Source organism: Drosophila subpulchrella, chromosome X (assembly GCF_014743375.2).
Source record: "Drosophila subpulchrella strain 33 F10 #4 breed RU33 chromosome X, RU_Dsub_v1.1 Primary Assembly, whole genome shotgun sequence".
Taxonomy (NCBI): Eukaryota; Metazoa; Arthropoda; class Insecta; order Diptera; family Drosophilidae; genus Drosophila; species Drosophila subpulchrella.
This window is the reverse complement of record NC_050613.1, coordinates 15110431-15132827: the sequence shown is the minus strand read 5'-3', so window position 1 is coordinate 15132827 and position 22397 is coordinate 15110431. Positions and strand designations below refer to the sequence as shown.

General features: G+C 40.8%; 2 protein-coding genes and 1 non-coding gene across 4 annotated transcripts in view; all 3 read right to left on the bottom strand.

Annotated features, from left to right (window-relative positions):
- LOC119556514 overlaps nucleotides 1–9988 on the bottom strand; it is a 55641-nt gene extending 45653 nt beyond the window's left edge. Inside the window, exon 1 of the mRNA XM_037868785.1 lies at nucleotides 9406–9988. The gene's annotated coding sequence lies outside the window, so the exon portion shown is untranslated. The remainder of the gene's footprint in view (nucleotides 1–9405) is intronic.
- On the bottom strand, nucleotides 91–162 carry Trnaq-cug. The gene has a single exon. It is a non-coding gene; the product is annotated as a tRNA-Gln (tRNA).
- Nucleotides 9989–10849: 861 nt separating the features above from the next.
- LOC119556893 lies at nucleotides 10850–21995 on the bottom strand. Of its 2 annotated transcripts, none has more exons than XM_037869373.1 (5): nucleotides 20508–21995; nucleotides 19085–19180; nucleotides 12699–12870; nucleotides 12172–12637; nucleotides 10850–11620 (listed from the first exon to the last, which is right to left on the bottom strand). In XM_037869373.1, the coding sequence occupies exons 1-5, from the start codon at nucleotides 21683–21685 to the stop codon at nucleotides 11337–11339; spliced, it is 2196 nt and encodes a 731-aa protein (XP_037725301.1). In that variant the 5' UTR covers nucleotides 21686–21995; the 3' UTR covers nucleotides 10850–11336. The 2 variants fall into 2 exon arrangements, with proteins under 2 accessions (XP_037725301.1, XP_037725302.1); XM_037869374.1 differs by having other exon boundaries at nucleotides 10850–11617.
- Between the last annotated feature and the right edge of the window lie 402 nt (nucleotides 21996–22397).

The window sequence follows — 22397 nt, the reverse complement described above, 5'->3', positions numbered from 1 at the left end:
CTTTCTCAAAGAAGTAAGCATATGAGATTTCTAAGCCGAAACAAACGTAATAAACGAACTAAAAAATAAGGGAAAAAAAATCTTCAGACAAGGTTCCACCGAGATTTGAACTCGGATCGCAGGATTCAGAGTCCTGAGTGCTAACCATTACACCATGGAACCCACATGACATCTACCAAACAGAGTGTGCCTTACAACTTTCCTCTACATATATTCAAAAGCTATTTTTAGCTGATAGCGATACTTTAAAATAGAAATGCTGAGTCCGTTTAATTCTGGACTTAGCTGGAATTTGTATTTAATATTCCATTTCTGTTTTAATATATTCTTCCCGGAATATATTAATTTTTTTTGAGCTGCACCTGAGCAAGCTTATTTTTTTCGTTAAATATTAACAAAAAATTCAAATGCTCTCCAATTTCCAATTCCAAACACAAATCACTTTGATAAATATGTTTTTGTTGAATGCCGAACATTTGAATATTAAATTCCAATCCAAATCGGTATTGACCTCGATTCCGGGAATTAGTTTTTCAAGTGGAAACCCGAGAGCAGTGCGCATGAAAATGAAAATAAAAACGAAAATCGAGCCCAGAAGTCGAAAGATTCCCAATGGTTTAGGTTTTATGCGCCGAACGTTGCTAATTGATAAATGCTGCCATAGGGCACCGACCAGCTCACCTTTTCCGATCCCGATCCGCTGCACCCTAATTAGCATAATCTTCCCGAGCGGCAGTTGCACCTGCAACACAAACCGTTTTGCATATTAATCGAGTTGGTTGGCAGAGAAAATACAAAAAAAAACACAGAGTTTGGAGGAAGGGGCAGCGGCATTTCAATTGCTGTTGCGTGAAATGCAACAATTTGTGGCAGCAGCAACGGCCAATCAACATTCGACATCGTCTTGCTGTCAATTCAATTTTAGGATCTATCATTGGGCCATGCAACATCATAAGTGCGGATAAACTTTATAATTTTCCACTTCTCTTTCCTTTTTTTTGGGATAATTAAGAAATTCTTGTTAAATTGCAAGTGAAGCAGGCAAAATAAAAAAGGAGGCAATACAACTCACGCAAACGTAAATGCTGCTTTATGAGTTTTCTCTCTTTATCGATATTAATTATTAAATATTTCGCAAAAAGAAATGAGATATTTAACGAGAAATTGAAGTATGATGGCATGTACATAAAATTGTGATCACATTAAAACAAGCTATAAAAGTTGGATTTCCTTATTGAAATTTTCGATTACAGAAATATTTCATCATCAAGAAAAGTGCCAATCATTTTACCAACTGTGTTGTAACTAAAAATCATATAAATACCTTTTCTTTGAGGATGCTCTAGAAAGCATTCCTTTTGCTTTAGTCAGAGTTCAAATTGCCTCATTTTAAATGAATCTTCAAGTGGCCGAAAGACAAAGAATAAAGCTTTTTTATCTGTTTTGGGAATAAATTTAAGCAAAAGCAACCTCCTTTCTCTTCCCAATGGGCCACACACATTTGGGCCTGTGTATATTCCCTCTTTTGGCCGGTCACGCACTCGAATTTTCGCGACAATTACGCAGACTTCGGGCTAATGGGTTCTGGCCACTCATTATGCTGTTGTCTTCCGTCTTGGCCCGAGCCTTAACCCATGTCTTAACCCATGCTGGCGCCACCAGATCGGTCCATTAGTCATGAGTGGCCACTGGCCAGGGGATAGGTAGTACATAAGTATATGAACACGGTGAACAGTGGACTGTGGAAGTGGATTGACCTCGCCGGAAAAACGTGACATAATGCAAATCGCACTGGGGGCAGATAATGGCCCAAGTGGTCCGCTGGCCACAATAAAATTCAAAACGAAATGAATTGGTTGAAATGAAAATGGGTTTGGTCTTTGTTTCAAATTTGAAAATTCTCAGCTTTTCAGGGGTATAAAAATGTAAACCGAAATTGGAACTAAGACAATGTTTTTTAAAATCTTTCTTTGTAAATAAACCCGACTTAATAAAATAGCCTCCATACTTCTTCAAATATTTAAGGTATCTTAATCCCCTAAGGTCTATTTCATCAAAACTGGAAGCCTCATCGAAAACAGATCGCCTGAAAGACGGATTTAAAGTAATCCAGTCCGAAATGTATCAGATTGGGGGAACTTTCTTCTTTGTGCCACAGATTCTTGTGGTTCCATTAGACCGGGCCTTCAGGCCTCCCTGCATTTTCCTCGGATTTTCCCCGGATCACCCACCGCCTGTCTGCATGACTGACAATTACAATAGCTCAATCAAGTACACAGCCACCTGCTTGGGTAATACTCATGGTTCCGAGACCGGGCCTCATCTCCATGCTGCCGCCACATTCCCCCCACCTGCACCTCCCGATGATTAGGCCCCAATTGCTCTAGAAACTATGCCAAGAATGTTGAGCACCTGTTGGCATCATTTCTGCGGCAGGCAAACGAGTGGCTTGTCTCCGACCCTGAGAAATCAATGCAGTTTCTTCTCCCCGGCTTTGTTTATCGACTCTACCCGACTTTGCTATACTACCTTACTCAACCCAAGTGCACCGCGAAAACGAAACGGTTGAACGTGTCGGAGCTGGGAGCTCAAAACTAGCATCACTTCCATAGTTGACCATATATCTTGGGGCTCCAATTGACCAGCTGCTGGGTTAGAAAAATTTAAAAAAAAAAGAAGAAAAAAAGTGGGAGCTGATGTGCCCACGTGTTGCTGCTGCCTTCTCTTCACGTACTTAATTTGACAATTTAACGGCCAGCACAGCATTTCGATTCGGAACTTGGTCCCACACAAAAGCAAGACCCTACAGATAACGCGTTTATCTATTGGAACACCACCCACACACCGCCCATGCACCTGAGTGCACTGAGAACTAACTTTGAGCTCAGCTGTATTCTATTTATTACTTAAAGCCACCATAAAACTGTAAAACAAGAGTTACTTTTTCTCGGTTCAAAATGGCAAACAGTTGTCTGACCATCTAAGAATACAATCAAAATACTTAAAAAATATAGAAAAATGTAAAAACTATTTTATTTTTAAGTGCCGGAAAAAAATATTCAATAAACTATTTAATATATATGCCACTTTTATTATCATTAGTATTTAAAACATAAAAACCACTATTTAGTGGTGATTATTTCCTGTGCATAATCTCCACATAGCACAGCCAAACTGAACCGAAATGCAGTCAGGTCTGGCGACTTGAATCGAACCCCACCGATCCGAATCGAAGTCAGTTGAGGTTGGCACGAGTTTGGAGCGCTGCCAACAAATTGGCGCATTCCAGTTGCAAACTCAGGTGCAGACATTAATTTGGCATTCCCAATTGTCGCGAATCAAATCGGCGATCGACTTGAAGCCAGAATGATGAACCAATGGGTTCTGTGCATTATAATAAAATATATCATAAAACAATTTCAGTTGCATTGCTAAGATTTCATACCTTCTATGTAAGCAAAAAAGTAAATGATATAATTAAGCTCTTCATTTAATCAGTTAAGAAACATATTAAATGGTTAAACTAAAAAAATAATAATAAACCAGTAAATAGATTACAATATAATTTTGAAAATGTTACTGATTATTTTTTAAATATTTAATATATCAGCAGTACTATAAGTAATACAAAATTAAAAGGTGGACCTGTGTTACTTCCAGACACTCTCTGTAAATCTAAAAAAACTAATGTACCCCAAACATACCCACTAAGTAACAGTCATCAAGAAAAATGGACGTCTTTGTGCGGAAAATTTCAGCGCGAAAGCGCTACAACATAAATGCTGGATCTGAACGGATTGGAATGGGGTTGGGATTGAAGAGAAGGTTCGGGGGTACTATACTATAGTGTGTACCATACTGTCCCATGGCGACCGCGAAATCGAGAACTGCCAAGAAGACAATGGCTGATTGTGACTGACAGCATAATTTATAGTTTTGCGATTTGAACTGCGTCGCAGCCGGGCATTTGACTTTGGTCGCCGACAAAGAGTTGCCGAGAGTTGCGCGATCTACCGAGATCCATCTCTATGGAGATGGGAGATCTGCACTCTTCCCGGTCCATCCGCGACTCCCAGTCCATCTACGGTATGTGTCCACTGTGGCGTGAGGAGCCAATCAAATGGAAACGTAGCGAATCGGAACTTTGTGTGTGGCACAACCGCAGCTGTCGGTTATGACAGCGGTCATCTCGGAACTTGTGTCTCGAATGTCCATCTCCATCTCCATCTCCATACCCATCACCATGCCCATCATCATTACGATCATCATGGAGGTATGCAAATTGGCCGTTGTGGAGGCCTATCAGATGTAGGACTCATTAGTGAATCGGTTTGGCACTGCCATTAGCAACACCTTCGACTGGTTAATTATGGTACTGGCCATAAATCCACGCTATATGCTAGATGTTAGAAGCTAACATGCCTAACAAGATCCAGCCAGAGATACAAATCCGTCTATTGATAGACATGGATCGATGCTATTTTTCGGATAGTGGGTGTGTTATGCAAATGCCACGCATAATAACTCCGGTAGATACGAAATAAAAGCCAACTAACAGATACGCAGACACAGGCCTGTTGTCTCAAAAACGTATTTTGTGGCTCTTAGCCACGTGCGGTTCTCAGACGTTCTCGCTCTCCATCTCGCTGTAGACAGTTTTATTTTATGGAAATTAACATTTTTTAATGGGTTTCTTTTTTCAGGCCAGGCCCGACCGGCGCACACATTAATTGTTTGTCGGATCGGAGGAGAGCCGTGTCATGCTGCATGTGAGATTTCTTAAATGTTGAGTCCATGTACATACGTACACTTGTGCGACGTTGATTTTCCCGTCCGGGCAACAAAGTATAAAAAATAAAAACCGAAAATGCTACAAGTTGCGTGTGGCTTTGTGGAAAAATCCATCGACGATCCATCGATCTGAACGAGTTTGGGCAGCCTGATTATATTTAACGGTGGCCCACTGGGTTGGCTTGGGGTGAAAGCGGGAATTATACAAGAAATACGAAAATGCTAAAGGTCTTAAAACTTTAAAATCCTCTCTCTTTGTATCTAAAAAATAATAAATTGGAAATTCTGTCTGCCGATAAAAAGCAACCGAAAAAGAACTTGGGAATTATAAGCAATTGTTGGTTATTGGGTTAACAGAAGAATATTTCTAGCATATGAAATTATTTATATAAGAAACATTTAACTAGGAAAGAGCATTGGTGATAAACTAATAAAAATACATAATTAATACAGGCATTTGCAATTTGGAAATACAATACTCTATGCTCCACAGATGCTGAACAGCGCATCAAATGCAGTGGGATAATCAATCAATCAGAAACACAAAGAGCTTTATCAAGCAAATCGTTAATGTGGAAAATTCTTCCGACAGAGAAACTCGGAATGATAATAAGGATAATGCAGAGATAATGATCGCTTCCACATGGAACACACAGCTCAAGGCGATTCGAATGGGAAAAAAAAGAACCAATTTGTATGCGATGCGATGGGAAAATGCAACTGCAAACCACTTGAGCTGACTGCATTTTCGGGAAAAACGGGAAAATGCATCTCAAGTGGAATTGGACAAGTGTAGCGATCGCATTACACAAGGACTACGGCCAGAAATTAAAAACCAGTACCGGCTATCTCAATCAATCAATCGCCAATTTAAAATCGATTAACAGAAAAGTCAATGGGAAAAACGGCAAGGAAACCGGGTCTCTGCCGAAGACTCCTGACCGCCTTTGAGTTGAGATGTTGTTGAAATTTGAATGCCCCAAGCGAAATAGCCCCAAAAAAGCAGCACAACACGCAACTTCATCGCAGATCGAACATAATTACAAGCCTGGTGCGGAGAGGCCCCCAAAAACGGAATAGTCGGGTCGGGAATTCTTGAAGCGTCTTGAGATGGGTTCCCTCGATCCCCAAACTTTCCCCTCAACCCCCCAGTAAACCACTTCACTCTAATTCCGATTCCGAATCGGAATACGACGCCCACAAGATGACAAATGGTCGATGGCAACGCCATCCACAGATGGATAGATAGATACCATGGTACCTCAACTTGGTACCATAATATGGTATTGCCATGGGATCTCCGAATGGTTGATCCGAATGGCAGACAATGCCCTACGACGGAACCGTGGAGCCACAGAGCAGGTTCAATGACAGCCCCAGCCCGCGATAATCATCATCATCACATAGCCGGCACTGTGATAATTCATTAAAATTTTGTCGTTTCGCCCTCTTCACTCTGAATCTCTGAAAAAAAGTATCTTGAAAATCAGTCAAGGGGTTTGTCTATGGCGATTCCTCAAGAACTTTGATACAATAGTACCTTAAACGTAAATTATATCATTGGCACCCTAAGAATAAATTCTACTTTCCATGTTATGTTCTTAAATTCCATTATTTGGCTTAACTCTATCAATATCTGAAATAATTTAAAGGATCTTAGTACTTCCAAAAATTTTTTAGCCGCCTTTTGAAATCGGACCAAGTTCCCATGCCACCCAAAAAGATGTCTGCGAACTCCGAACTTTATTCTCGTCATTAGAAGAATGAGGAACGCCACTAGGGGCCAGTTCCCAAGTTCCTAAGTACTGCCTGCTGTGCATACTTAACTTAATGCCTGCAGATCGGAGTGCCGGCCCATAGATACACACACAGAGCTATAGCCTTATATAGGCGCATATAGTCGTATATATCGTTATGCCCTGCACATGTGCAGCAGTAATCAAAGATCTGTTTATTGTTTACAATGGCCGGCGGAACCATCAGCATCAGCATCACCACCACCACATCCCTACTCCCAGAATCCCCGATCATTTTTAGCTGGCCAGGCACGTGCCCCACCACCCTTTTGCCCCCGAAATCCCAAAAATCCAGCATCCCAAAAGTGCTGATTTGGATTTGGTTGGGCTTCCTTGGCATTCGATCGCACCACAATTTTGTTTTTAATTTATAGCAAAGCTGAAGCTGATACACAGAAAATAACATGTTCTTCTAGACCATAAGATTATAATCATTTCAATGGTCTTATTACTTTGGACTTCACAAAACATGCTCCTTTATATCATAGGTTACATTAATTTTTTGATCTTAATATTTTTAGATTAAAAAAAATTTCTGAATTTACTTGATACTCTTAGGTATAAACTTATTTTCAGTGCACTTTAAAAGAGGAGTGGAATGGAGGGTGAATAATGAGGCGGGAGTCTTGTTGCACTCAATAATGCTGTTTATGTTTTATAGACCGTTTATGGGGCGGAAATCCAGAACTTTTTGGGGATGTATGGATTTTTCTTTAGAGCTTTTAATAAAACTCTGGAAATATTAAAGAAATAGTACTATTTAACAAACTTCTTCTTCTGTTTCTCTTTCAGCTTGACATTATAATTCCTCAAATTTCGCAACTATTTCTGTTTGAATCCACAATTTCTTTATGCTTCGTTTATAACTCCTATGGTTCGGCATTAGGTCAACCGACTCGACTTCAACTCGTTTGAGTCTCACGCAATTTGCTTTGAACAATTGCTAAATTGACATTTGTTTGTGTGTGCCGGCATATGTGTCTTACTTGTTGCTCCAATTCAAAATAGCAGCAATAACTTATGGCGAATTTTGCCTAAGGAAATTTTTTCACCACGCTTCTGCTCTCTCCTCTGGTTTTTATAAAAAGTTTACATAGCGTACTATAAAGGGGAAAGTTTGCAACTCCGATCAAAAGTTTAACGCAATCAAACTAGTCGATTTCGGTTTTGAAAAGAAATATGGTATTATATCTTTAAGAACTAGAGCCACTAACTATTAACATAAGATATATCTAAATTTTTGTTAAAATAAAAGACAAACAAATTATAGGTTTAGGGGATAAGACCATTAATATTGAAATAATCTGAAGAAGCTTTGGGGTATCCCACAGTAGAAGCACTGTAAACACAATATAGTTTCTTACTTGAGTTTTATTTTTTTATTATTTTTTATTTTTATTTTTTGCCGCATGAAATTGGTAGGCAACCTACGATGATCGCCGATGGTTTTTAATTACATGGCAGCTCGCAGACGGTGCCTCTTAACCCCCCAAAGCCCCCAAAACTACGGGTTTGGCGACCACAACGGCAATTAACAATCTTTTGGCGGCGACAACACTTAACGGGACAGCATTTTGCCAAGTCGAACGAACGCATCGATTACCTGAACGGAGCTACGCACCTGAAGGCGTTGCTGAGGCAGGTGAAAATCGACATAAAAAAAAATTGGTTAAAAAAAATCGAAGAAAAAACTGAAAAAAAAATCAACAAAATCACAGGCGCAGCTACGCAGATTTTACGCAATTGGGGACAGCAGACAAAAAACAAAAACAAAACGGGAAACTGCCATGGACGGTTTTTCCAGCACTCCTCACTTGGGACATAAGCATATTTTATAACATATATGTATACCGAAAATTCCAAAAATTCAATAACTAAAGCAAAACCTTTGCCATCAATCAGCGGCTCTTGAAATATGGCAAAAATACCCGTACATCACGTATACGATCGCATCGAGAGTGGCTGACCCCGAAACCCCAACTACTTGTCTGCATCTGAATGAATGAAATGACAGCCAAAGAAGCCGGAGCAACAAAACTCAGCCAGGTAAACATTACAAAAAGGCATTTGCCAAAAATGTGAAACAAGATCAGGCCAAAATAAAAAGTTACCCGGCAAAAATTGGCGGAGAGAATCCGCTCCATAGAGGCCTTCAGAAGCCATGAATCTGTTTTGGCATTTTTTGGGCATCTGAAGGCTTTCAGTGCGAATCTTTACTTGTGGTGTCAATATTTGAGAAGATATCCAAATGTTACTTGAAGTCAAGTAAAACAAGCCGTAACTTATGTTAAAATAATCTCTTTCCGTAGAACTCAAATTAATAAATATTTAAATAATATGAATACAAACTAAGCTATATAAATAACATTAAAAACTAATTTTAATTTTTCTCTAAGGCTTATACATTTAAGTTGTTTTATCTATACCAGAAAAATAAAGTTCTTAGGGGAGGACGACCTTTTTCAAACTAAGAAACCAACTTATATCCGGCCTCCAATAGGCCAATTTTCATCGGTAATCAGAAAATTATGTAAAAACTTTTCACTTTTGACGAGGGAGACCCTGATCACCACGATCGAACGAAGCCTCCCCAGAACCCATTTCCATTCCTCGAGGGTTCTGTAGAAAATCACTTCCCAGGCGGATCAGCGATTGAGTGAATGATTGATGGTTGGATGGATGGCCAGGGCACATTATCTCGGATCTCACATATCATCTAGCCCCCGCCCCCGTAAACCTAATCAGATTAGCTGGATGTCATAACCCGGCGTGGTTATAGTATGTATGGGCATAGTTATAGGTATAGCTTTTCACTTACCTGTTCTCACTACACCTGTGGCTAAAATGATGATGATAATGCTATTGACGATGAAGGACGGAGGCTGGGGCGATGCAACAATTGCGGTTGCATGTTGACCGGAAGTTTTGGCTGGCCGCAAGGCAGGATATGGATATCGCTGGGTGTCGGGCTCTTGAGTTTATCGTGTATATTATTCCCTTGCCAAAAGAGAGCCAAAAAGAGAGTGCGAGAGGGCTTTGGCCCCGAGTGTTGGCCAATTTTCACACGCTTTCACTTGAACAAAAACTCAAAAAACTCAAGAAATAACAAAAACACTCGGCCACTATTTGTTTTTCTCCACCATCATTCAGGTTTGCACTCGCGATTTAGTTGGTTTTTGTTTTTGTCTATCACCAAAAACAGGCAATAGCATCCAGCAACAAGTGATTTGGGCCCAGAAAGGCAAACAAAGTGGCAAAGACACACGCGCACGTCAACAAAAAACAATTGTGTGGCAACGGCGCAAACGCAAACGCAAACGCAAATGCAAATGCAAACAAAGTCAAAGTCGCTTTAAAATCGAAAACAAACCGGCAGCAAACCGACACCGCACGTCCGTTCGCTTTCGAGAGTTAAAAACGTCTGAGAATTTCAATTGAGCGAATCTTGTTTTGAATTAGTTGCCCCTGGCTTCCGGCAGGCGGCGCTGCTGGTAAGTGATCGCCAGGCGCCCTCTAGTAGGCCAAACATGCAGCATTTTGCCGGTTCATTCAATCTCTTATCAATAATTAATATGTTTTTCATTCTAAACTCTGCTAATGTAAAATCATTATCTATGTTTTGTTTTCCGGCTAATAATTTTATGTTTGTATGCTTTAGTTTTTTAAAAAGACATTGAAAAGCTGCTGTAAAATATATCGATAGCCTTAACAACCGATAACCTATTCTTAGCCATCTAGCAAAAGTTTAGGGAACTACTAAACGATCTCAATCAAAATAAACAACGTGTAAATAATTAACCTAAACTTAATTATTTTAGAAAATACAACCTCTACAAATTTAAAAAAACACACATTCTTTCATACATAATATATGCAATATTTAAATAATCAATATTCAATTTTCATATACTGTTTAGCTTGTTTTACAACCATCTAGAAATTGGATGATGTCACGGCTGTGGCAGACTTACATCGTTAAAATTCCCAAGTGCTTATTCAGCACAAAGATGGTATAAATTGCGCACACGACTTTCTTCACTCAGTAGTAACCAAAAGGATTAGAGACGCTTGTACCCACAAGTGGCTTTGGTCTTTTGCCATTTTTTTGTTTAAGCCGAAAATAAAATGAACATAAATTGTTTTAATAAAAAAAAGGTTTATTTTGCCATAATGAATAAAACCAGTTAGGTGCCATTAGTTCTACGGACATGGATATTATCTTGTCTGCTCTCTAGCCCTAGTTTTGGTAACATATTGGAGGAGAGGAGATCAATCTGCCTGGTATTGTTTACGGATATTCGGCTACATGTAAAAACACTTAACTAAATTCGGAGACGAGCAAGAGCTAAGTATGTATGTAATATCTGCAGATAGATACATTGATATACGAATAAGTACTTAAGGCTAGCAAGCTACTTATCGACTAGGTATTGAACTAAAGTATAGACAAAAAAAAATGATGGGAGTAGGGGTAGGGTATTGGTACACTCAAGACTAGACTATACATAGGGTCTAAATGGTAAATGGTAAATGGGGCCTTTGGTTTAGGTGGTTACATGTAAGTGTTGTTCAAGTGTGACTAGTATTCGTTTAGAGTTGGCTTATGAGTAGATCGGCTACAATTACGATTGTTGTCATGGCATGGAGCAGGATCGAGCAATATATATGCAGTATATATATATGTATATTTCAATTGCTTGGCTGAGCGGGAGCTGGAGGAGCTGAAACTGGGGTCTGTTGTCTGCGCGGTCAAGCGACTATATCGCTGCCGGGATTGTAGCCAAAGTAGTTGAGGTTGAACTCGTCGCTGAAGAGCACCTCCTCCTCGGAGGGTTCCACATGGTGCGACATCTGGATGCCCAGCTCCATGGGATCGATTTCGGTGATGTAGTACTGCGAGTTGCCGCTGCCGCTGCCCATGTGGCCGCTGCCGCCCAAATGGTTGTTGCTGCCGCCGCCCAAGTTGCCGTGTTGCTGCCGCAGGACACTTTCCGTGACCACCACATCCTTGTGAATGGGATTCAGATAGTCTTCTGGTCAGAAATAAGAGAGAAACATTATTATTTTGAATAATTTTGGGATGATATTAAGGGTTTGCCAACAAAAGGCATAGTAAACACAAATATCTCCGTATTGAATTCAAAATTTCGTATTTAATATGCATGTTTAACTGCATAATTTGATTTGAAAATATTTTAATTTAGGTGGAAAATATTAGATACGTAAGTGATATTTATTTTAAGCAGGGATAGTAAATAAATAAAAGGAATGACTAAACGCAAAACGTTTAAAACCAAAAAGTTCAGTGGGCGATAATTCAATTAAAAAATACAATTTTATTTATGGTTCCTGGAACTAAGCATTTAATTTCACATTGAAACCAAAGATTACAATTCTTAAATTATATAAATTTATTAAAGAAAAGGTATTTAAATGGATTGAAATCAAAGCGAAAAAATTTTAATTGACACTAAAAAAATGGATTAACTACTTATCATTGTACATAAACTAATAAACAATTTTTGGATTTAAGCGACTTTAGTTGGCAAGTGTTAATAATAACTTCTTAAAATTATTTCCTCACCATTGTCCAGCAGGACATCGTGGTAAGTGCTAATGATGGAGTTGACCGACTGCACCTCCACCTCGCGATGGATTCCATTTAGTATTTGACCCGCCGTCTTTCGCAGCTCATCGTCGCTCAGCAGATCGTTGAAGGGCAACAGTCTTTGGTGGTGATGCTGGTGGTTGTGGTGGTTCTGGTGGTGCTGATGGGTGGCCTCGCTGCCACCACCGCCGCCTGAGCCACTGGACGACTGCATCATTTCCTGGGTGAGAGTGGCCGCTGCCACCGCCGCTTCATCGTACAGGCAACTGCTGGCCTGTGTGGCATGTTGCTGCTGCTGTTGCGGCGAGTGTTGCTGCTGATGCTGTTGCTGTTGCTGCTGCTGCTGGTGTTGCTGCTGCAACTGCTGCTGCTGCTGGTGCTGCTGTATGCGCTCTCGGTTGATCGACTCCATTTTAAAGAACAAGTCCAGACGCTGCTTCTTCTGCAATTTAAATGATATTATTACAAGGTTGTTCAAAGGGCTTAAAGTCAATAGTACTCACATGCTCCCAGGCCAGGACATTCTCCGCCGAATCTCCGCTGGAAATGGCCCACAGGTGACCGGCTCCTTGGGGCGCCTTTACGCCCTTGCGAAAATGTGGGTTAATCGAGAGATTGTGTCGAACCGAGTTCTTCCAGCGGTCATCATTGGATTTGTAGTAGGGAAAGCGATCGCTAAAATGTTGAGAAGAAAAGGGGACTTCAATAGGGTTTTTAAAAAAATATAATAAGCCTTCCTTATAGTTTATGAAATTAAAAAACTAGATAGCCAAATAATATTTTTTCTTCTATTTAGTAAATTTAGATATAAAGAAGTCCCTTTTGGTATTGGCCCTTTTGAGTGCGCACTCACCACCACTGGCCAGTTGGCCAGCTGACCAATTGCAATTAAAGTTTCAGCCCCTTTTTCGACCAGCCAATCCGGAACGGAAACGAGGCAATTTCCATGAAAACACGTCATCGCACAGCACTGCGGCAACCCATACAAGTCCGTAGAATACCCAAATGGGGTATACCATATACCATATACCTTATAGCGCATAGCGTATACGGACATGGACATGGACATGGACATGGACACGGACATGGAAAACGGAAAAGGACATGGACAGGGACACTGGCACAAATTATGCGTCGTTTCTTTCCTTTTTTCCCTGGTCTCTCTGGCTCGTTTTTATTTGCCAGTCAGTCACGAACAGGCGATTTCGGAAGGTGGATGGATGGTAAAAAAAAAAAAATATAAAAAAAAATAGGAAAAAATGGAGTATGCCCCATGTCTAGCAGGTGGAAGAGCCCGCATTCAGCCCACTACTACCAGCTATACCACCACTTTTCAGATGTAAAGAGGAAACAACGACGACCGGAAAGGACATCGCGTGCCAGGATTCTTCGCTGGGTTTCTGCTTTTGGGTGGGGTTTTTGGCGGACAACAAAATGGAAAGTATTTCAAATTACGACACACAGAGTATTGGAGTGGGTGGGCGGCACGCGCCGAGGTGGAAAAACAACCCCCGAATGGGTCAGGCTATGTCATTGGTTAACTGCCACTGCCCCCCCGGGGGGTTTTTGCCACCACTCTCCACCATTTTCTACGCCCACATTTCAGCTCGAAAGCAATCCAAAAAATTTCAGCACGCGAGCCAGAAAAAAGAGGAGTTTCGGGAGCCTTCTACCCCCACCATTTCTTTTGCTTTTCCGTATTTTCCTTTTCGGATTTTCCCTCTTTCGGGAGAGAAATGACGACTCATAAATGGAGAAATGAACTGAAATATGGAAATCTACGGTGTTTTAACCCCCCCAATACCTATGAAGTCCTTAATGACCCCCCCCCGCAATGTTCTGATAACTGCGATATGTGGGGGATGTGTGGATCCACCTTTTCGAGTCCGGGATATATATGGACTCTCGCGGGGATTTGGCACGCAGCCCGTCATGACGCATCAAGCCATGATATGGCACTTGAAATTGCCTTCGCCGGAGTTGGGATCCAATATCCCAATGAATGAAATCAACTCCATTTGCCGGTGACTTGGCTGGTTTTTTCTTTTGATGGTAGGAGTTGAGTTGGGACAATGATAGTTGAGTTTCCCAAAAGGGAAGAGGGGTTTTACATGAGTTCCAGACATCTCGAAGGTTTTAGTAAATTACCGAAAGTATGTCATTAAATCTCGTATTTTATCTCTTCAAATTTGTTTTGTTTTAATTGTTTCTAATAAATATTTATTGGCATTAAGTATATAAGTTCTAAAGAACTTAAGACAACTTAAAAAGGAATTATTCTATGGCTCTATTGTGTTCCATATATATAAATAAATATCATTAGTCATAGTAAACATTTTACTACACCAATATCAAGCATCTTGTTGAATCAAATACTTTGGACTTGCTTTGCCTAACTTAAAGCATTTTCTTCAAAGTCTTAGGACTTGTGTATCGTAAAAGGTAATGACAAGCTCTGAACTCCCCCAAGACCTCTCTACTTCTCGGTTCGCCGCATGCACTTGTAAATTTCAAAATATTAAGTCAGCCATTGATAGTCCGGATGGGATAGTTTATGTTTATGGGCGCTGCATGACTGTCTGGTCTTAATCATGCACCCAACCAATCGATAGCACATCTTTATATACATAAATATATATAGCCAGCTATCCATCTGGTGGAAAAGTTAAATTATATATGCAAGTACAAGTGTGTATATCATGTTTTGTCTGCCGCACTTGTCGAATTGTCAACGTGGCTTCAAGCACGTAGTTCTCCACTTGAAGGGGGATTACTTTGCGGGGGTGAAAACCACCCACTTTGTAGGTGGTTGTATGGCTGGAGCTCCTGAGTGGCTTCGTTGGCTTTGGTAAAAATCAAATACCCGCTATCAGCGTCGTCATCGTTGTCAATGAATTTGACTGACTGACTTTGCCTCGTATTTGAATTCAGGTGACTACAAAAAAAAAAAAAATGAAGAGAAGGGCAGGTGAGTTCTGCTATGAAATTGTCGAAATACACGGAATGCCCGCCCCACTTTTTACTCATTCAGTTCGTTAATAATAACTATATCATGTACTATACATCCGCTTTAAGTTATATATGTTTAAGGCATAGTATTGCAGTTATTAATCACATGAGATGAGGAAAGGTCCTTAAGCACACATAATTTATATTGTTTTTTTCCTTTTCTGTATAGCTTTATCAGAGTTTTTACTCTTTAATGCAAATAGAAAATAATTCGTAAGTACGATATTGAAAAAATTCTAAGTAAGTGAAATATGTAGAAATTAGGAAACTAAACTTTCTAGATAAACAAAGCAATATTCAGTAGTTGGCAAATGCGGGTTCCCACACATATTATAGCTTTTTAAAGTTTTTATATACAAAAGTTCAATTTAAAAAGTGTTCATGGCTTCTACCAGTGGCTGTCCAGCCCTGATGAGGAATTCTATGTAATTGACTATCCAATCCAAGCCCATTCCAGTCGCCTCGCCTCCAAGGCAGCCATTCCGGGCCGTGATGAGGTCTGATAGGCTGCGATGGTCGCTCGGACTAGTTGGTTGGCTCGGGGGCTTTGGAGGCTCGGAGGGCCACTAGCTACAGGCTAGAGGCTTAAAGACCCGGAGGCCCAAAGGCCCAAATGGGCCGGGCCGTGTCTGGAAGTGCCTGGCACGCAAGCCACCTCAAACACACTCTGGCGCTTCATTTTTTTTGACATGGCAGCAAGGACCGGGCCACCAGACTGGGCAACTACTTCTGGCCCCGGATCCGTATTCCGTATTTATATAAAAATATATACAAATACATCTATATATATATATGCGAATTTATAGTATATATCTGTACGGCTCTGGGGCCCTCACATATATTTATTGCACTGCGCTAGTCAGTTCATAAATTGTTGCGGCTCGTTGGCTCTCCCCGGCCAATAAAAGAAATTGCTTGGATTTATGGCCAGGAGGAGAGTCGAAAGTAGAAGTTGCCTCATTTCGGTTGTGCAAAATGAAAAACTTTTTAATGGCAATTGCCAATTTTTTCGGCTTTTTTATATTTTTTTTTTGTACTCGCTGGGCGTAACTGTGGCCGGCCACGCCCCCACCCAAAAATAAGAAATAAAACACTGTAAATCGAAAGCCAAAGTTATCCCAAGAACATCGGACTCTATCTTGGTTGGCAGTTTGTTAAGCCAAGAAACAATGGGGTTTTTCATTGGGGGAGGAAAGTCCTTGGTGGCGGGAAAAAAATCTTTAGGCTTTCTACAAACAATAAGTCGTAAAGGACAAAATCAAAATTAACCTTGATAGTTCTTTAACATTTCATCAAAAAGAAAAGCCATACTTATCTTTAGTTGAGATACTTATGGGTTTTGAGTAGATTTATAAAGGAAGTTGAACAGGTTTTTCAGTAAGGCCTTAAATAATATATTTTAATAATAAAATATATATTATTTAAAGATAGATAGATAAATTCTACATTTTTTAGAGCTCGTCTGCTGTTTAAAATTGGAATACATTTTGGGATATTTAAGTGCATACGTTCGGGTGTCCTTAAAAAACTAAGAAATGCATTTTACATGTCAGAGGGTTATCTCTTATCTTTATCACCCATAAATTTTGATAGTTATCCTAGTTGCGGTTGTCGAAGGGGCAGAATGAGGGGATCCTGCCACATGTCCTGGCCGATCAAGCATGATCCGCATCCCATAAACACTCAATATGCATTGGAAATTGACCGGAAGGAGAGGCGGGGGTGTAGCAACCCCCGCTTAACCCACTTAACCCCTTAACCCGAACTCGAACGCGGGCCCAGAACCAGGTAATTGCTCTCTAGCATTTGGGCATGGGCATCGAAATGGGCATGGGCATGGGCATGGGCACGTCAAACACCTGATCCCCGGGATGCAATGATGCATGTAAAAGGTGTAGAAAAGCCGGAAGGACCCCGACTTGCGCCTCCAACCCTCGCAATTAATAATTATTGTGAGCAGTGGAAATTTCATGGGCAATTGCCAGGGCAAAACGATTAGGGATTGGGCTGGTAGGTGGGTTTTTAGAAGTCGCGTGGGCGAGCAAAGTTCCGTAAATTGCCATTGGAAAAGCGAGGGGTTTTTCGATGGTCTGATGATGGGTGAGAACCCTGCGCAGGCGCCATTTTTGCCTTGACTGCACGAGGACACGGCCCTGGGACACCCACATTCACCCACTCCCAACAAAAAAAAATACCCCCCTATACTGGGAGCCACAAAGTAAATTTGTGAATGGTTAATGAAAAGTTCCCCAAACTACAAGCCCAACTGAAACGAAACTTCTTGGACGGTCGGTTCATTACATTAAATGCAGGGGAGGTGCGCAGGTGATGGGCAAATGTCATAAATTATTTGCCTACCCATACCTCAAATGGGGTGGTTTTATATGTAAATTTATATAGGATATTTACACGCAACATTTTCGGCTGCGGCTTCAAATATTTACACTGATTCCGTAGCCCCCAAAACAAAAAATATCAGGTGCGGAGTTCAAGGGGGGGCGGCCGAATGCCAAATTAATGAACCTTGAAAAATGTGTTAAAAGTTTTCGTTTTCTTCGTTTACGATTCTCGTCGAATTGACATTTTCCAACTTAACTTGGCCCGGAATGGTATGGGGAAAAATATGACGGCGGAAAAGTGGGTGGTCGGCGAAAAGTAGGTAATGACAAAATCCAAAACTTAGGATGGCTAGAAAAGGGTAGTCAATAAAATATGTCTATAAAGTTTGGCTCTTAACAGATAACTGGTTTAGTTGAGAATTAATTCAAGTTGTTATTTCAAATTCCGAGTGTTTTAATAGTTCAATAGGATGAAATCAATTGTTTCTATATGGAAAATTTAAAAATAATTAGGTCTATGAAATTAGCATCTTTTGTTTCAGCCATTTTACGGATTTTTTGTTTAGTTTAGTGTCTATAGGTACATCATTTGAAGCAGTTTTATCAAATTGAAAAATGCTTCAAACTGAGACAGTTTTAAGTGTGATGCAATTTTTTTTATTGATTGTTAGCAGCGGAAGTGGTTACATTTTGAACGAAAAAGGGTCCATAAAAGTGTTTAAAATCATAAAAAAAATCTTCTTCTAACAACATAGTTAAAACAATTATGTAAAATATTTGTATCACTTTGTAAGGTAAATCAAATGTATTTAACAATTGATCTAAGCTTGAAACAGAAACTAAATAAACATTATTATAATAATGGCTTTTCAACGACAAAGATTACTTTTTCTGAGTTACAGATGTTATTTTTATAAACCAATAACCTATCAGTTTTAAGATAAATAATCTTTTCAGTTATACATATATGATTATTATTAAATAAATGAAACAGGGAATATTCCAACACAATTTTAGCTATAGATATATTTTTTTTGGACCACCAATAGTCAATCCTTACATACGGATAATGTCCCAATTAAAGGACCCCCAGCAAAATCTTATAAATAAATAATGCCAGCTTAGTGTAAACAACTTGTTGAACAACCCGCAAATAGTTTGTGTTACAACATTTTCGTTTTTCGCCTTATATGTGAGGACGGCAAGGAAAATGCAATTTTCCAGCCCATAAATTTGTGTGAGCTGCTAACTTTTGGCACTTTCATTGTTGCCTCTTGTTGGTGTTGCACACTGTGTTGTTTGGTTAACAACCGAGGAGCAACAACGGAAAATAACACAAGAAAATGTTCGAGGAACGTGGAAATCAAATGGCCAACGGGAATGCCCAAGAAAAATGCTTAAGATTTGTTTAATTGCATCCGGCTGGCGCTTTTTTGCCCTCAACAATAATAAAAGGAAAACACTCTACAAAATGGCGTCCATCAAAGTGGGTGGAGGGGTGGTTTAGTGGGTGGCTGGGTGGTTGGGTGGGTAGTACTTACGATATCCATTGGTATATGCCCGACACAGTCAGCTCACCCTTGTCCTCGAGGGCGTATTCGATGAGCTCCGTGTAGGTGAACGGTGGTTTCTTTGGCCTGCTTGTTTTGCGGTGGTTGGTTTCGGATTTCAGCCCGGTGGGTGGGTGTATGTGGGTGGGTGGTTCAGTGGTTCGGCGATTGGGCGAACCGATGGTGAGGGGAATCCGTCAATTCGTCGGTGGCATCGATTGGAGGACGGCGGCAAAATCAAATGGTAAACGCACAAATCGGGGAAAAGTTTCACAAAAAATTAGAAAATATCTCGAAAATTGATGTATTTAAACGGATTATGGTATCTTTCTAGATTTATACGTTTTTAAAGGGTTCAAATAAATTTTAATAAATATATTAGCGGTTTTTTAATAATGTAATGCTTTTAGTATGCAGCTCTTTCTATACTGCTTAGCATTTCGTTTTAACATTAAAACAAGATAAATATTATCATTAGTTATGACTTGGAGCCTACATTTCTTATACAAATGCAAGAAATTACCACAATAATAACAATCACAAAAACCATATGTGCTTCGCGCATATAAATTTGAAATGTCTAAACTGGAAAAACGATATTTTTGAAACTATCATTTTAAAATTTTATATATACACAAAAAAATAATAAAAACATTAACACTTTCAACTGACGCAGTAAAGTTTGAACTTCTATCTCTTAAATTAACATTTAAGATTTCCAATCTTGCTGATATTATTGTTTCATTAAGAATATATTCATATCAATTTATATTTTTGAGAACAGCAGACTGTTATGCATATCTTTTTGATACTGTTTACTAATCAACAACAAACAATCTAGTTATCAAAAAAAGTAAATAGTGGAGGTTGAACTTGTCTCTTTAATCATTACATAAAAATTCAGAACTTTTTTAGAAAATATACAGTTTTGATATTATTGGCTGAATAAAAAGGTATCAAAACAGGCTATGAGGAACAATCGATATTTTCAATAAAATAGGTGTATAAACTGTATTTTTAAGATACTATACTATACTAACCAACGACAAATAATTTAGTTTTAGTTTTGGATAATAGAAAAGATTTAAAAACTTGCGACCATTATATTGAAAACACTTTCGAAAACTAAACTGTATACACCATATATTCTTGATACTATTCACTAATCAAATAATCTAGTCACCTGAGCAAGAAAACAAGATTGAACTTGGGGTCTTCGTTCGTTACTCACTAACTTCTATTGCAAATATGTCTTATTGATATTATTGCTTGTAAAAATAATATGAAAACGATATAATAAATAACAGAAGTGCATCAATTATCAAAAACAAACAATCTGGCTATCTAAGTACAAATAAGACCTGCGAATATCACAGGGATACCAAGGGATTTTTCGTATTTCCGCTGTACTCACGCCTTGCAAGATGTGTCCTCGACGACGACGTGCTCGGCGACGATCATGTCGTTGCCGTCCAGCTCCGAGGTGACCTCCATGACCAGCTCCTCGAACTTCCGTCCCGTCTTGGTGGTGCCCACTCCGGCTGTGGGTGAACCAGAACAGCCTCCTGCCCCACCACTCGTTGGCATCGCCGCACTGGAGCAGCTCTTGGGCGATCTGGCCCGTTGATCCATCAGCCCCGAGCCCAGGGAATGATTCGAGGTCGTGGCAGATGCGGCGGATAGGACGGAGGCGGATGTGGGCGAGGCGGAACTGCAGGGTGAGGTGCTGATCGCCACCGACGTCGGGGGAGGCGGATGGGGAGGAGCACTGCCCTCCGGCAGATTGACCGCCTGTCCGTGGACCTGATTGTGCGGCGACAGGTGCGGGAACTCGTCGAACTTGAAGTTCAGCAGCCAGGACAGGTTCTTATCCTCGAAATCCGCCTCGGTGGCTTCATTGCCACCACTTGCCGAACCGGATGAGGTGCGTCGACCCGCCGACAATATCCGCTGCTTCTGTGGCACCAGAAAATTCTGATTTTGATTTGGATTCTGGCCAGGATTCTGGCTGTGCTGCGTCGAATTCTGTGATGCTGATGATGCTGATGACGATGATGTGGGTGGCGGCGGCGGCAGAGTGGCATTCAATTGACCCAACTCCGTTTGCAGACCGGAGTTATAGCGATGATCCAGCTCCAAGAGCTCGCCACCCGTCCAGCCCCCATTGTCCTCGAGCGGAGCACTCGATGGGGGGCAATGGGAGTAGGCGGCGGCGGGCACCAGTAGACTGCTATCGTAGGCGAAGAGATCGTTGATGAAGGAGGCCGAGGATTGGGATTGGGCGGGTGCAGCGTGCGTGGGATTCGGATTGCTGGGTGGCTGTTCCAGCTGCAGATGGAACTGCAGATCGCCGGCATCGTAGTCCAGGTGGCGCTTCTTCCACGGATTCGATTCGATGGGCTCGTAATCCTGACCCAATGCCAGATCCTCCTGATCGTCGTACTTGCGCTTCAGGAAGCTATAATCGCCGGTTAGATTACCATTGCTATTATTTTGATTGGTGGTGTTGCTATTGTTGTTGTTGTTATTGCTGGGATTCGATGTGGGGCTGGATGCACTGCCCGTGCCATTGACGGGCATGTTGACAATCATGATGTCCTGACTGTCTCAATTTCAATCACGTAAGCCAAACAAAACACACAACGCACACTGGGCGGAAGAAAGGGCAACAAGGCACGGGAAAAAAATTGACGTGTATTGTGTGGAAGGATAATGGTTAGTTTTTTTTTTTTATTTATATATATTTTTTTTTATTTTTCTTGAGCCTAGTGAGGAGAGGGAACTGGGGAGTTGATTGGTCCGACCTGGCTAACCGACTCGCGCTGCGACTGGCCACGGAATGCGATGGGCCGCCAGGAGTTGAGACCAACTTGGCCGAGCCGAGCTGAGCTGAGCTGCGCCTGCGCCCTCCTCCACATCCACCACCCCGGACACTCAGTCATGCACATAGGCGGTACGTCTGCGGGGCGATGGAGAGAGGACCCTTACCCCTACCAGCACCCATACCCACACACTCATACCCCCACCCGAACCCAAGGCACCTCCTTCCAATCCAATCGAACTCAGGGTCCAGGCAGTGATGGCACAGGTACAAGTTGCTGTACCTTCAGCAACGATAAGAACAATGAAAATCGAATAAAAGTACTTTTTCAAAACCCATTTGACCAATAAATATCTTTGGTCAAATAATAGTTAAGTGTCAATAAAATAGTGAGACCCACCCAACTGTCAATTTGACAAATCAAATAGTTACTCTCACAAGAAGCCACACAACCTACAATTTTGTTGAAGTGTTACCACCTTT